The sequence below is a fragment of the Poeciliopsis prolifica genome, unplaced genomic scaffold (assembly GCF_027474105.1).
Source record: "Poeciliopsis prolifica strain line A6 unplaced genomic scaffold, Auburn_PproV2 SCAFFOLD038, whole genome shotgun sequence".
In the NCBI taxonomy this organism is placed as follows: domain Eukaryota; kingdom Metazoa; phylum Chordata; class Actinopteri; order Cyprinodontiformes; family Poeciliidae; genus Poeciliopsis; species Poeciliopsis prolifica.
Window position 1 is genome coordinate 2630994 of NW_026562413.1, and position 16271 is coordinate 2647264.

At 37.6% G+C, this 16271-nt stretch overlaps 1 protein-coding gene across 1 annotated transcript in view; it reads left to right on the forward strand.

Annotated features, from left to right (window-relative positions):
- Window positions 1-16271, forward strand: part of trps1 (trichorhinophalangeal syndrome I) — a 125640-nt gene that overhangs the window by 48428 nt on the left and 60941 nt on the right. The window contains 2 exon segments of the mRNA XM_055053719.1: window positions 13473-14144; window positions 14372-14487. Of these exon segments, the coding sequence (XP_054909694.1) occupies window positions 13473-14144; window positions 14372-14487 (788 nt within the window).

The window sequence follows — 16271 nt, forward strand, 5'->3', positions numbered from 1 at the left end:
TTATACGTAATAGCAGCGCAATGAGATGGATACAGACATAATCTCATATTTAAAAACATTAAGTCCTTCCAGGTTAGATGAATCCTATTTTACTAGAGATGCACAGATACGATATTAATATCTGTCAGTTCTGATATTGAAAAAATTTCTAGACTGAGTATTGGTGGCAGTGTTCCCTTATCAACAAGGACATATCTAGTCAATCTAATTCTGTGCTTTGTATTATGAGCTAAGCCATGTCTTATTCTTTACTTTACATTATATTTAGAATTCCTAATTGCACTTTTTGTACCATTTAAAAAAAGGTTCACAAACCTTCTTTGTTAAACAAATTAAGTTGTGTTTTGTATATTTGACTAACCTTGTGAAGGTATTGATGACTTTAAGTGAACTGTAATGGTGTAGAGCTAACAAATAAATTTGCTATTCAGTACTTTTATGTCTGTTTAAAAAAAAAGAAGAAACATTTTAAGTTAACTCAGCATTGTTTTTCTGTATCGAATCAGTGTTGGTTGATACTGATCCGATACAGTATCAGCCAGTATTTGTATCATATTGGAAGTGAAAACAGTGGATCGGTGCATCCTTAATCTTTACGGAATCAAACAATAGAGTGGGAAAGCCCATACCAAAGGTATAATGGTGTTTCAAATCACTTTTGAAATGTTTCTGAAGTGAGTTTGGTTGACAGATTTCATTGTAAATCCATATCGATATGAAACTATCTTTCTGTCAGTGATGACTAACAAACGACTTTGAAAAAAGTCAGATTACAACCAAACAACTTTCTGAGGATTTAGATACATCTGTTATAAGACATGTCAGACTTCTTGATCTCCCATCAATGAGTAGCGTTAGTGAAGTAGTTGTCAAGCATAGAGTTGACATCTGCATACTTTGGAACCTTTTCTTTACATTTGCCAGAAAACCCAGGACTTTGCCAAATATTTCAAATTAAGAGATCTAAGGAGAAATAGTAGAAACGAGAACATAGTTGGGCTGCCAATCATTCCAGAAACGGTGACCAATAGCCAAACAGGATTATGGCAGATTATTTTATTCTTGGAGAATTCCTAAAATTATTAGTTGTAAGGATGAGTCCATCTTTGAAACAGTGAGGATGAAAGAAATCATGCCCACGTTTGTAAACTTCTGAGTGAACTTCTGTGAATTGCCTCTTCGGCTTTATTTTGAACTGTCTGCAGTTAAAAATGCCTTGAAAACAAAACTCTATTTTAGTTTTGACCATTTAGCAGATTCCCCTCAGTTGTATAGCAAAGCCTGTTTGAAGTTTTTTCTGTTGTTGTTAATATGCTTTCTTTGTACTGTCAGTGTGTTACCTTTGGTGCTTAAGCCCATGATTTAAGTAAATTGTTTTTCTGTTACGTTTTAGGAATTGAGTTTCAACCTATTTCACCAGAAAACACATTTTTTTCTTTTTTTTACTCACATTGCTTTAGTACACCAACCGGCAGACACAACATAGAGAAGTTAGTCTGTTTAAAGTATTTAACACAATTTTAAGACATTGCTTAATCAATCCTTAAATGCATCAAATATTTTAGTCTTTCTTGAGGATTAGCGTCAGACAATGACAGCCTAAGCAAATACAAAGTACAGTTTCCAAATTATGATTTCATTTTTGTATTATGGGATAACTTATTCAAAGATAAAACTAAACAAATAGTCATTCTGCCCTTGGCAACTAAAGCTGCTATCAAGCAGTAACTGGTAATATATATTTTCACTGTGGAGGAATTTTGTCCCACTCTTATTTGCATAATTGTTTTAATTTAACCACAATGGAGGATTTTTGAGTGTAGAGGTAGGTTGCAAGACCTCATTCAGATTCATGTCCAGACGTTGCCCGGACCGCTCCAACATTTTTATTTTTTCGTTTCGTCTGCAACGTTGAATATTTGCCAGTATTTTTACACGTGTACCTCTCAATTTCTTTTCTATTTCATGTCTTTACCAATGTTACTCAGCAACAGAAACAGTACCATTTTGAACCTTTATGCAATACCAAAACAGCAGGAACAGGGTGTTTATAAGCAGCTCAATCTGCTTTCAACTTTTGACTCACCGGTAAACCAAATTTTAATAACTTTTGAGGCAAATGTTCCAAAAATATGGACAATGACTGCTGGAAGTCAAAAAACAATTTTGAATTAATCAGTTGTTTCCTCAGTTGCTTTTTGACAATTTTTTCTATGAACTACAATAAACATCATATCATAGGACAAGGTCACAGTTGATTCTCCTTATGTCTCCAGATATCTGCACATAACCGGCAGGTTATAGGACAGCGAAGCCAGATGGTACATTAATTATCCATGTCATTGTCACTATACACAAGGATTAATAAAGGTTTGATATTAATAATAAGTACACCATCAAATCTTAATGTGCATTTGTCCTTCGGTTGCAATTTACATGCAATTTACAATGAACTGGGTTTTTAAGTACTTTAACAGAAAACCTACATTTGTTCGGATGTAGTGCAGAATGTTAACCTTGATTTGTTCATCTCTGAATTTTCCCAATGCTGCCAATATCTTTTAATTCTTTTAATTCAGAAAGATGATATGCTTTCTCTGTTAACTCAGTGATTCTAAAAGTGGTTTACTTTGAGTCTTCTTACTTCATTAGCAATTTCCACACTAAAAAGCATGATTAAAATCACCTGTTTGTGCTTCTATGCAGCTCATTTACTGATGGGAATTAATTTTTGAGTGACTGGTCAGGATCTGTGAAGGGGAAAATTGTCTGACTCCCATTATAAATATAAATGGTCCCAGCTGATTTCTGGGACCATTTATATTTTTTTTACAGTCAGTTTTTAAACCTTTAAAGTTTGTAAATGTACTCGTAGCTTATTTACGTAGGCAAACTATTCATTATTAGGTATTTTATCTTTATTTGTGTAATATTGTAAAAGGACTGTATGTCTCCATTTATTGTGTTACCTCTATCCTGGAAGATTTGTTGTTCCTGTTCTTTTAAGTGACGTTTTGAATCTCTGTGAAGCTCTTTCCCGCTAAGACAAACCCTATAAAGTCCAATTCTATGTGTTGACATGTGTTTTCCCTTTATGTCCTTCTTTTTTTGTCTCTCACAGTGCCAGACTTTGCATTCTGGCAGCCGGTTAACAATAATTAATTGCACGCACTCCTGGCAGTCTGTCTGTCCGCGTGTGTGTGTTTTATGTGCAACGTCTGAGCGAGGCCTCTCGCGACAGTCTTATGATTTATTGCTGAACGGATAAATTAGATTTTGCACACAGAAACGCACAATATAGGACGCTCCTCGCCACAGTTTGCCTTCTGTGAGGATGGTTTCAGTGATATCATCAGCCATGATGAGACAGAGACATGCAGAGAAATGCATTTTTAAAGGAGCGCTCTTAGACGTGACCACACACACATGGTATGCTCCCCACACACATTCACACTCAGACAGAATATGCTCTAAAGACCATAGCAGGGGAGCTCTGTCTGTTTCTGTGTGTGTCCTTAAAGTTAAAATCCAGACAGCCTTTCCAGAGACCAGACTATTGAGTCTTACAACTCTCAGGTCACAGATTATTAAAATAACAGAGGAGATATAAAGTCTTTTCTTGTGTGTGTTTGCGTACGTGTGTATTCTTTCATTGTACAACTAAAGTTCCGGGAATTGCCAAGAAGCTAAAGAAATGTGAACATAAATCTTTCACACAATTGTAAGAATATACATGACTGACTGGATAATTGTGTGTAAAACAACAACTGGTGCATTAACACGTCTGTATGTTGTCTTGAATAATGCAGTGCAGTTTCTTTCTGCTGTATTCATTCTTATTGTATCTTTTTATATCTTCTCAAGCCATGTAGTGAACACACCCTACATGCAAAACATGACGAAAATTCAATGCTGCCGCTCAGGTTAAAACATAGTGGTGGGACTATAATGCAGACAGAATTAGATGTTGCTGTAAATTTCATCACATTCCTGCAGAAGTTGCTGTTTTATGGCCCTATGTGTCCCACCTGTGGACCAACACACTGTCTTCAAAGTAAAGTTTTATAGAGCATGATGTTGTCATGTAGCGTTGTCATTTTAGCTTTTGCAGGTGAAAACAGCTATTTTGTGTCATGCTGCGTGCGTCACAGTGGGGTAGGTTTCCTGGCTGGGTCAGGTTTCTGTCACTGGTAATATTTTACTGTTTAGCTTCCTGTATGAGTTGTCAATGGAGCGTGAAAGTATGAATCCAGACCATGTTGTCCTTTTGTTTTTCAAGCCAGTTAAGGCAGATTTGTTGAGAGATTGTCTCCCTGTTTTCTTCCTCCAGAGTACCTGAACAGTCTGAATGCAGATTTCTTACACAAAGACTCCTTATTCTATTATACAATACTGTGTGTGCTTGTGTCCTTCTTGTGGTTTTTATCCAGTGCTCACTTTTCTCCAGAAAGGATAGATGGCCCTCCTAGAGCGTATCAGACACTCACGGGACAGTGCTTACCAGACCCTGGGTGGTGCAGTAATCTGTAGTCATTATTGAAGGTCAGTCTGCTCTCATATACTTTTAATAATGTTTTTGTGGTGATGGACCAGCCCATACACCCTCCTATCTTTTGGATGAATAAGGAAACATTTGGGGCCATTTCCAGGGGCGGCTTGGAAAAGTTTTCTGAGACATGACCACAACAGAACCAATGACAATCTACAGAACGCAGATCAAAGCTAAACACGACATAAGCATGCATGGAAATCAGTGAATGGGATTCATATACAATATATTAGTATTGCATAAAATATAGTCATTTTTAGAGATGCAAGCATTCTATGACTCTTTATGTTCATTTTTTAAAAGGAAAGAGAATGCACTCAACTTGTAATTTGAGCTTCAGAAAATGTAAATTGTGTGCATATAAAATGAACATTTAGCTTCTAATGTCAAGTTTATCTTGAAGTAACGTAGAACAGGTAGACCCAAGGTGAAAGAGTGAATTCAGTCAATCTTTTTAAATACTCTTCTTTTCTTTAAGAAGTAGATTTCTGTGATATTTCTCAATTAGCTCGACTTAACAAAGGAATTGTTAATAATTTAACCTTTCTTCTAAGGTCCTTTTAAAATATACAAGAGCTTTATTGGTGAACAGGTTGGTCTCTCTTCTTTATATGAACATATCATTCATGTAAAAGACTGGAAATAGCTGTAGTGTACATGCAAAACTGTTCTCAATGTTTTGTATCAACTGAAAAATGTTTTCTTCACATCAATATGTCTTTCTTTGTCCAAATAATGATGCATCGTACAAACTTAAGAATTCTGCCCTGTGATGGACTTGCGATCTGTCAAAAAAAAAAAAGCTTTGTATTTTATTACAGAATGAGTTAAGACAAAGCATTCCTGATTTATTTCATTCCTGCATCCTCAAAAGCTACTTTAATGTCACCAGAGTTCACACATTCATAATTATGCTATTTTTTTTAGTTTATTGCATTACGTTTGACATATGGTTCAACTTTTTAATACCACAGTCCAACAGCTGGTGATAACTCAATTATTTTTTCATTTGTATTTTCCAAACAAAGTTTGTGCAGTTTTTCCATCAAGAAGTCAACAGTTTTTGTGTTCTTTTTGTTCCTCAGTGGTTAACTATACAGACGTTGATAACAGCAACTATCTGTCTTGTTATGCAATCTGTCGGACTCCTCGGAACAGCTGATCATGTGTCAAATTCATTATAAGAATGCACCTGGAGGATATTTCACAGTTGACACCGGCACGTTCTCTAGCCGTCAGATTAATGGGATGATGTGGAAATGTCTTGACACAGACAAGCAACGCAGACACAGATGGAATCACATGTTGGGAAAGTATTGAAGTGAGTGGAGCATAGAAACTGGGACTGGGGAGAAGACAGCCGTGAGGGCGGGAAGAGGATAAAAGATTAATTGAGAGAGTGCTAGAAGAAAGATGGACAGATAGAGCGAGCAGGGGAGTGAGGTGTGTTCTTAGCCTGTGTGTGCCTGTGTCTGAGAGCCATTTAGAGAGTGAGGAAGAAGAGGGAGGGAGGCTCATAATGAGAGCAAGGAATTAAAATATGAACGTCTGATTAAGTTTGACATTTAAGATGCCATATTTTGCATGCTGTTAGGCCATAACAAATGAGTCCTACACTTTTGAAGAGTGTGCCTGCATGAACATGACTCACCATAATTGTATATGTGCAATTTGTGTGATGCATGGCGGGAATGAATTGGGCCTCTGGTACGGTGAGTGTAAGTTAGGATTCTGGCATTGATTAGGGGCCCTGCTAGTCAACTGAAAGCTTCAAGACTTGAGATGGCAGGTGGACTTTTTCTTCCTTCTGTTTCTCCCTAAAAGCTCAATCTGTAGTTCCAATAAGAGCCCTGCCTCTGCAATACCATTTCCAAGCTTTTCTCTCAGCCAACTTTTCCTGTATTTTTGAGAAAGGCCAGAGACTCGGGTCATGCTCTAAGCACAACTAATCAGCATGTAGTTGAGGTGGTTTTCTATTATTATCTGAGTGCTCTGAATAGGTGCAGTTTCACACACTAATCTGTTTTGTCTGTGTGGGTCATGTGAACTCTTTAGCTAATATTTTCTGCAGCCAACGTAAAGCTACAAATTCTTTCACTTTGTTTCATGAATTTAAGGCCCTTAGGAGAAATGTTGTGACCGTAGTATGCAAACGTGCAAAAGCTAGGTGCTTTTGAACGGTTAGCTTACAAAAGAGGATAGATTTGCACATCATGGGATTTAATGATAGATGGGTTGTTTAACAAGACAAAAATTTAAAATACAGATTTATTTTTTAAACTTAATATTGTACTTTTCTGCCAAATTAACAAAAAAACAGTCAATTTATTGGTATTTAAATTGAAGTAAATTTATTACAATGAAAATCAGCTATTATTTTTGTTCAAATCCATCCGTCTGCCTGTCTGTCCATCCGAATTGACTTGAGTGTTTCTTTTTACTGCTTTTACTCTTTATCAGGTTTTTTCTTATTTTCTGGGCTTGTTTTGCACAATTTTCATTTTATATCTGAGACACAGAATCCGTTTCCTTCCTGAATTGTATGAGAACTGGACAGTCCAATGATGTTTACTCCTGCATATAATCAGGTATCAACTTGACTTGCTCTTTAACCAAGAATTGATAAAATGGTCAGACAAAAGTACAAAATCCAAACATATTTTCAGAATTTATTGTTATTATCATGGATGTTTATCAATATTTTTTTCTTTTTTCAATGCCTGTGAAGAATGCCATATAATATATATATATAATCGTATTGCTTGTATTTGATGCATGCTTTACTTTCATTCTCCATCTCCCAGATGTTTAAATTAAAGTCAGTCATAAAAACCTCTACATTTAATGGATAGTTAAATCTCTCCAGGAAAAAACAAATCACAATTACAGGTTGTCCTCTCTTCAAGTGTCCTCACACAATCACTTGCTGTCAGAGGCTTTCTTTGTCCATGTCATTATTGTCAGAACTGGAGGTGTGAAAATATAATTGTGCTACTTTAGACAACCTGTAACTGCGATCAGCATCACACAGTTCAAAAGTACAGACTGTGAAATTGCAGGCTGTTTCTGGAAACTTGACCAGATACACTGTTCCCATCTCTGTTGGACAAATTAAGCCCAAAACGTTTCACAAATAAATAGTTGATTTGTTTTTTTCTATTGTTTCAGAATAACTTTGAAGTATGATGAGATGTGCTCTAAGACATGCTCTCATTAGTCAAAATAAACACTTCAAATTAGAGGAGGTTTGATCTTTTTTTGTTCTCATATAATCTTGTCGTTCTACCCTCCTCGTTCTACTCCCTTCTTTGGCACCCACTTCAAACTATCATTTACCAAAAACCAAAGGGACAATTTCTTTTTAATATATATGGCTTTTCTTGTTTGGAACCTCCAGACCTTTTAACTTTATCCTTCCAGAAATAGCGTTAGGATTTTATTGGAATTAAGTTTTCATTCTCTATTCTTTGCACCAATAACTCTTATTCTCCGTCAATCTTAAAAAAAAAAAAAAAAAAAAAAAATCTTTCAAAACAGATAACTAATGGACAAAAAAGGGAGAGAAAAAGATGACGCCACAGTGAGGGTAATAAAAAGAGGGAGATATAAACCCCCACTACAAAGAATGACACAAATCAAGAAACATTAGGAAAAACCAGACCATGCCTTAAGCATTATTTCTTCATATGTTGCTAATTAATCCTTTGTTTATGAAAGAAAGAGATGCTAACAGCAGAGGTCCCACGGGGAGGGGAATATCTGGAGGCAGAGGGAGTGTGTGGATGTGCTGAGAGTCGCTATCAGACCCATCCATAACCACAATTCAATAATACGCATTTAGAGAATTAGCTTGAAGTCATTGGGTGAAGTTGTAGAGATGTGTAGGTAATCTGTTTTTCTTCATTAGCGACATATAATGTAGTCTGAAAGAGAAAAAACTTTCTTTGATAACTTTAAGGCCACATGATTTTAAATGGTGAGCTGGTTTGTGGAGTTGGATTGGAGTTATGTGTTTTTAAAGCTACACGAATCAAACAAGCCTTTAAAATGGGTGACATTGCAGGAATAATGGTAATTTTTGATTGTACTGCTCTGTGTTTTGGAAAATGGAAAATATGCTTTTCAAGCATGTTTAATACCAATTAACAGTGAAAAAAATGTTTGACTTTATGCACGTCAGCTTGTTTTTGCAGGGTTGCCTAAGGACAAATTGCTAATTTTATTCATGTTTAGACTGAAAGACCCAGGCTAGGACTGGAACCCAGGACTTTCTTGCTGTAATAGTACTACCAACTGCTCCACTGTGTATCTCTAATAAATGCATTGCTATGACTGCATAGTTCTAACATTCCTCTGTGTCTTTGGGAAGACAATTTACAAAGAAAGAAACCCTGTATCAGAACTTGAAAAGATGAGCTGTTATCTGCTTCGACCTAAATCAAATCAAACCAAATCAAATCAAATTTTATTTGTATAGCACATTTCAGCAGCAAGGCATTTCAAAGTGGTAGACCTAAGAAATAAAAATGCAGAGTAGGTCTGTCGCGATAAACAATAAATCAATTAATCGCACGATAAATTAAAACTATCGACCTGTTGATGACACTGAATGAAAAAAGGCTCCACTCCGGTGCTCTCCACTGACCCTCCCTTCCTTATTTCTTAGTGTAATGCTCAGCGCGCTGCACAATCTTATGTGGCCGATAATGGGCCGATTGTCGGCCCATTATCAAAACCTGAGAGACACTTTAGCCGACAGAAATCCTCGATATAACTGTCGATCGAACCGTGTTGTGTCTAACAGTGGACACAAAATAATAAGTCCAGTTCACTAATTTTGAAACCAGGCATTCATCAATTCCTTACTACAATCTACCTGCAATGCATGTGGCTACTGTCATTCCTGACTGAATGAAAATCATTATAACCTATTTATGTCACGTTAATAAAGAACAGCTGAAAAGTTACCGGGTTTTCTGGTAGAAAGTCAGATTCTTCTCTAGTTAAATCTAATGATTACTGAAGGGCAATAAACTATACAGACTTTATAATCTGCACTCTTTTGGTTGAATACAGTATTTATTTCCACTTTGGCTTTATGTTGTTTAGTTTTTATTCAAGTACATTTATTGTTAATGGAGACTGAGAATCAATTTTATTTTGGTTGTTTTATTTATTTTGTGTATCAGTCCCAGTGTTAAGTGTTCTTTTGAAAGTAAGTGTATCAATTTTTGGCAGGAAACCGCATGTATTATTACGTAATTTCCATTAAATCAGTGTATAAAGGTCTTCAAACAATATTATTGTTTATCGCAATAATTTTTTGAGACAATTAATCAACCAGCAAAATCTGTTATTGTGACAGGTCTAATGCAGAATGGCAGCTACAACAAGTACTAACTCTGGGCAGGTTGATAAGTCAGTAACTGCAGAACAGCAACATACAGCATTGGATACAATATCAACTCTAACAAGCAGAGAAAAACCTAAGTTACAGAAAAAGCAAATTTGCCAAATAATGCAAATAAGGCAGATATTTGTGCAAAGTTAACCAGTGGGTCATGGAATCCCCCTGATATAATCTGTGATGGCCTTTATACCATACATAGTAAAATTTAAATCCACCAGTGAGGTCAAATTTAAATCCACCAGTGAGGTTTTCTCCAGACGGCTATGTTGGCCATATTTCACTGATCCTCGCTCCACCGCTTGTTGCTGGGTCCTTTAGCAGCTGTCCTGAGACGATTATTGGCAATTTCAGATAAAAGCCTCACTTGCGTTGGAACTAATTGCTGCTGATGGAAATGATTAACTGTCACATTTGTCTTCGTTGTGGTATCTGGGCTATTGTGGTGTGTGAGGGCTAATTGTAGCTAGTAGCAGGAGTTCTCATGCGGCATTTTGTAGTGGGTTATACCTAATTGTAGCTGATAGTAATCGTTCCAGTCTGTGAATACAGCCCACAGCACAGAGAGGTCGAGCTTCGACGTACAGATGCTCAGACTTTGTGTGAACTTTCTGGCCTTTTATAGTAAGAAAGGCCAGACTGCAATTTCAAACAAGTGTTGGATAATTGCAATATTTTCATCGTTTCCTGCTGTATTGATTTTACTTTCTCTTAAAAATCACTCGTAAGTGTAATTATTGTCATCATTAGTGCTTTTATGAACTTTCTAAAACATCTCAGCACACACATAGGGCAGATGGAAACACACTTGGGTCAGTCGGAGCCTTTTAGGTCGGGATTTCAGCTTCATTGCTTCACCACAACGATCTGTAGTTTTCCACTGTGTATGTGTGTGTGTAAGTGAATGATGAATTCTGACTGGGTGTGGTGAACATCAGATGAGATTTTCCTTCGCTCCCTGCACTCTCTGCCTGTGTCACCCACACACACACACAAGAAGCGAGTGCCAGGGCTGGTCTAGGCGTGGGCCTTCTCAGACATAAATTGCTTTTATTTTAATAGTTGTGCAGAGGGGGCAAAGACTGGAGGCTGAAATTGTAAAATGCTACAAAGGCCGCAAAGAGAAAATGGAATTCAGCAGTCCATTTTTTCCCCCCATTTTTCCTCCTGAGCCCCCTTGGTTGCATTACAAGGGTTTTAAAATTACGTCCTTATTGTATGTGTGTTTGCATACTTTTGTTTTCAATCATCCCAAAAGGAGCTTTCAGCTACATTCCCCAAACATCTTTCGTCTAGAAGTGTTTATTCTTTATGTGTAAAAAAGAAAAAGTTAGCAGGTTGCTGTCTTTAAATAACAACAAGTATTTCAGCCTCAGATAGATCACATAGTTCTCATTGTACGCGCTATCTCTTCGCCAGATGGATCATCAAATGGGCATTATTCACTCTCTCTTTCCTCTCCTCTGTCATACTGCATTGATCTAAAAGTGATCAGTTTTGGCGTCTATCAGGCGTCTCGGCATGTTTGGGATCAAACAAACGCATACAAACATGGGTCAACGGGTTTGCTGTGTTTATGAGCCAATATGAAGAGGATAACCACAAATAAACACACTTGCACACAAAAAAACCCCCAAAACACGCAATATCTCTCTGTCACGACTGTTGTGAACAGTGCAACCACAATTGTTCTCTTTTCAAACAAAAGAAAGATTATGGTTTAACATAAAACACATGTCTGGTTATTTGGTGGCTTTTGTAAAGTGATTATAAGGGGGAAAAAGGGACGGATGGTGGAGGAGAGGGAAAAAAACAGGGTGGGTAAGAACAGAAAGAAAAATATTATTGATGAAATTACTTCAATTATCGTAACAATTATTCTTGCGTGTGGAAGAAAGGAATACGGAGGATCAAAATGTCATAGAAACAAAAAGAAACAGACCTGAAAAGTGTTTCAGAGCAGCATTTTAATCTGATAATATGACTTGCAAATGTTTTCAGACCCCTTGTTCATTTTTGGTTGTGTTTGACCAGTGTACATGTGGCCACTAAATGGTTGACTTTAAGGCTTTTTAGGCTCAAAATAGTTGAGTGGGTGGAGACTGCCAGTGAACAGCTGTTTCAAAGTCTTTCCACTGTTTCTCACTTGGTTTTAGGTCGGGACCTTTCCAACACCCAAATATGCCTCCATTTAACTTATTCCGTTGAAGCTCTGGCCGTGTTTCTAGGGTTGTTGTTTTGCCGGAAGGGAAATCTCCGTCACAGCAACCAATTTGTTGCCGGTTGTAGTAGAGTTTCTTTCAGTATTATCCTATATTTCACTTCATTCATCATCCCATGAACACTGGCCAGCTTTTCTGCAACTGTGGAAAAGAAAATTAACACAAGTTTCAATGTAGTGACTGTGTATTCAAGGTGACGTGCAAGGTTGGTTTCCATCATTTTTGTTTCTTTTGTTTTTCAATATGTTTACTGCATCTCATAGATGGCTTGAGGAAAACTGCAAACATGTCATGCCTTTTTTTTCTTGCAACAACTTCCCCTTTCTTACTTTTTCATGAAGATACAAATTTTATAATTCTTAAAGAGAATATGTTAGTTAGAGATATCTTTCTACCTGAGCTGGAACTCTCTTCATCTCCTCCAGAGTTTGCATGAACTTGGCTGATTCGATTGGTAATGTGGTCCCTGCCCAGCCTAGTAGATGGGATTTGGACTTATAACCCTGCTTTAAATTTCTCAACAACTTTATCGCTGACCTTTCTGCTGTAATCCTTGCTCTTCGTGATGCTGTTGGTTCCCTCGTGCTCTTCAAAAAAAAAAAGAAAAAAAAGCCTTTAAGGCTTACACAAAGCAGCTTCATTTTCAAAGGAATTTAAATTACACACAGGTGGCCTTTACTTACTAGCTAAATTACTTCTTTAATATATTTTATTTTGAAACATCAAAGTAGAGGGGTTAAGTACAAATGCAGTTTTTTAGAGAGTGCAGTAAACCAAAACGGAGACAAAAGGACAGGATGGTGTTTAAAGTGAATGAAAGACAGGCACAAAGACAGGAGAAGCGAATAACTTTGGAGCGCTGAAGAGGATGAGTTGCCATCCGCAGGCTCAATCATCCATCTCTCTGATATCGGATGTTTGGTTTGATGTGGTCACGCAGTGGCCATAGGCCCGCCAATGGTGTCTCGCTTACTCTCACCCTCCTCACTCTGACTGTCTCGGGTTCTCTGATATGGTTTTTGTTCTCTTGTGGTCACATGCTGAAGATTTTTATGGATGGTTTCTATTATGATTAAAAAAAAATTACTTCACATATTGAGTTAGAAAAAAACAAAAAGATTGACACACCAGAAACAAATTGCTTCAATGCTGAAACTTTACCTACACACTGAGTCAGTTTTTGGAGAGTTTTGGATTAAGTGAGTGAGTCCAAGTAATTTAAGACGCATAATTAAAATATTTGGTCCAACTCATATGCTTCCTCTTTCTTTCCTTCTTTTTTTTGCATCTTTAGAGATGGTGAGGAAGAAGAATCCCCCTATCCGGAGTGTGGGAGGTGAGGAGGAAGAGGAAGAAGAGGGGAGGAAGCCAACAGGAGAGGAAGAAGATGAAGGCGACGAGGAGGAGAGAGTGGCAGCGGAAGCAGATCGGATAAACCGACCCTCCGAACCAGAGTCCTCTGAGCGGATCCGAGGAAACGAGGAGCAAGACGAGGAGGATGAAGCAGAGAGTGAGTGCATCTCCTCTGTCGGTGAGCTCTACATTAATGAGGAGCGAGGGGGGAGGACTGCAGGCGGAGGGGCGAGGGCAAAACAAGCATTAGCAGCACAGTGTGAGAGACCGGAGAGCCAGTTGGGAGCCGAGGACAGGGAGAGGGGAGCAGAAGGAGGGGAGACTGACCACCTCACTCCTCCTCTCCCTTCAGCACCTCGAGTCCTTTCCAGGCAGGAAGGGAGGGAGGAGTCAACCAATGAAACCCCGGCACTCTCGTCCAGCCCTTCTCCCAAACTCCAGGACTTCAAGTGCAATGTGTGTGGTTATGGCTACTATGGCAACGACCCTGCTGACCTGGTGAAGCACTTTAGGAAGTATCACCTGGGTCTGCACAACCGCACACGACAGGATGCTGCTCTTGACACCCAGATCCTGGCCCTCCACAACATGGTCCCCCAGCATACAAACTTAGGTAATTCCTGCTTCAATGAAAGTTATATGTTTGCTTTTATATAGTCCTAGTGTAAGGCTTTCTTAATCTGAACTCGGTACACTTTTGAAAGACAAACTGGTCCGACTGATAAGCAGTTAACATCATTTCAGATCAATGCCATTGATTAATTTATTATTTAAACATGTTCTGATTAAAGCTTCTTGAATTGTCTTCATGTGTCAAACTCTTTGCTGTTCTGTTGTCAGATTTACAAATAGGACAGGGAGCGAGAAGTCAAACCAAAGAGCTGGGGAAGGCGAGAGCTGATGGACAGAATCAGCAGCAGAGGACAGTTATGATGAACGGAGCGTACGACATACAGGTATGTGTCACTCAAAAGTTACACATAAAAACATTTAACAAAGTCAGAGGTATTTTGTAAGGGGCATCTGTAAAGTACAGTTCATTTGTTTATTCTACATTTCTTGTACAGCAGGTGAGTCAAAGACCAGATATTTTCTATCTAGATTGTAACTTTTTTTGCAGAATTTGTATTTCTACAACATTGAGGTGTATTGTGGTTGTAAATGTAGTGGAGTCTGAATAGATCTGCTTTATTGTATGATATAAATGTGCACTGAGAAATATGCCTATTTTCATCTCGACCAACCTTAACCAGTTGCAAGAACACTCAAAGATTTGATCTATTTCTGATTAGCAAAAGCAAAGTTTTTAAGTGCTTCAGTAATTATTCAATCTGGCCGATGTTGCAGATAGGAGTGGTCATTGATAGGAGTGGTCATTGAAATGGTTGCAAATGAAGTCACTGGTAGCACATAAACAAATTGTGCTTCCAGTGACACGATCAGAAGGTGTTTAGGTTAATTGTCACCACTTGTTTGCAACTTGTAGAGTTAGATGCTGCAGCAGATAACAGGAAGGTCCACTGTCTTGAAGTGAAGTTGCTCTTTTTTATTCTCTGAGCTTCCAACTTTAGTCATTAAACAGGTGAGATCTGGAAATATGAGCTTTTTGCTAATCTCAAATATAAGAGCAATCTTCTTGTAAGAATATGTGCTATTATGTCTACTCCTGACATAAGTAATTCATGACCAGCCTTGTTAGGAAGGCTAGAAAATATTATGTTGAATGATCTAGAGAAACCAAAACCACCTAAAATGGGAATGAAGGTCAGAAATTGACCACAAAGTTCTGAAATACAGCATCGAGTTACAACTACAACATTGAAGACATTTCTCAAAATGGATATTTCCTTCAATGAAGGAGATGGACTAAAATAAAAATGTATACAAATCGGATCAATTGGTGAAATGTTAGAATTACTGATCTGGTGTCCATGTGTTACACTGATAGAAACAAGAACACCTGACACACAAGCAGCAAATACAATGTTATTCAAAAACAAGTGAACTTGTTGTTCAGCTGCTTGGCTGAAGTCTTGAAATGCTTTTGTGTTCATTCATATTAATCTTTGCTCTAATTTGACAATGGTATCTGCTCAGAATTGCTTTGAAAAGACAAGATACATTAATGTAGATTAGACGAAGAAGAAAATCCACGTACAAGGCAAAAGTAAGCTTCCCTGGGAATTCTAGTTGAGTGTAATTTTAGTGTGCAGCCTGGATCTCAATCCTCTGGAGGTTAGAAAAGTTGATTCTGTTGTGTTCAGCTTCGCTTTAAATCAAGAGGCTCCTAATCAGGGAAATTAACAGCTGCGGACTTGGTCCGAAAAAGAAAAACAAAAAGAAAAAGCATAAAACGCCCTCCACTCAACATTGATTTGCTGTGGCTGCTAATGATAAACATTAAAGTGTCAGGAAGGAGGAAAGAAAAAAAAACTTTACATCAGGTATGTACTGCCTCCTATAGAGGCTCAATCTGTGTTATTTAGCTATTTTTTTTTCTCTGTTACACCATATTATCTTAATTGGCACATATATATTTTATCATACATCAAATAAAGCTTTGTGCTTTGTTCTGTCAGTCTATCAGATATGTAGAATGATTTATTTATTTTGCCATTTTTGCGTATTGGGACAACCTGAATTATAAGTCAAGGATTAGAGCTTTGAGTGCGTGAACAGAAACCGCAAGATTTTGTACTAAAAAGTTTAGGTAAGTTGATTTTATAAATGTAGGTGAGAG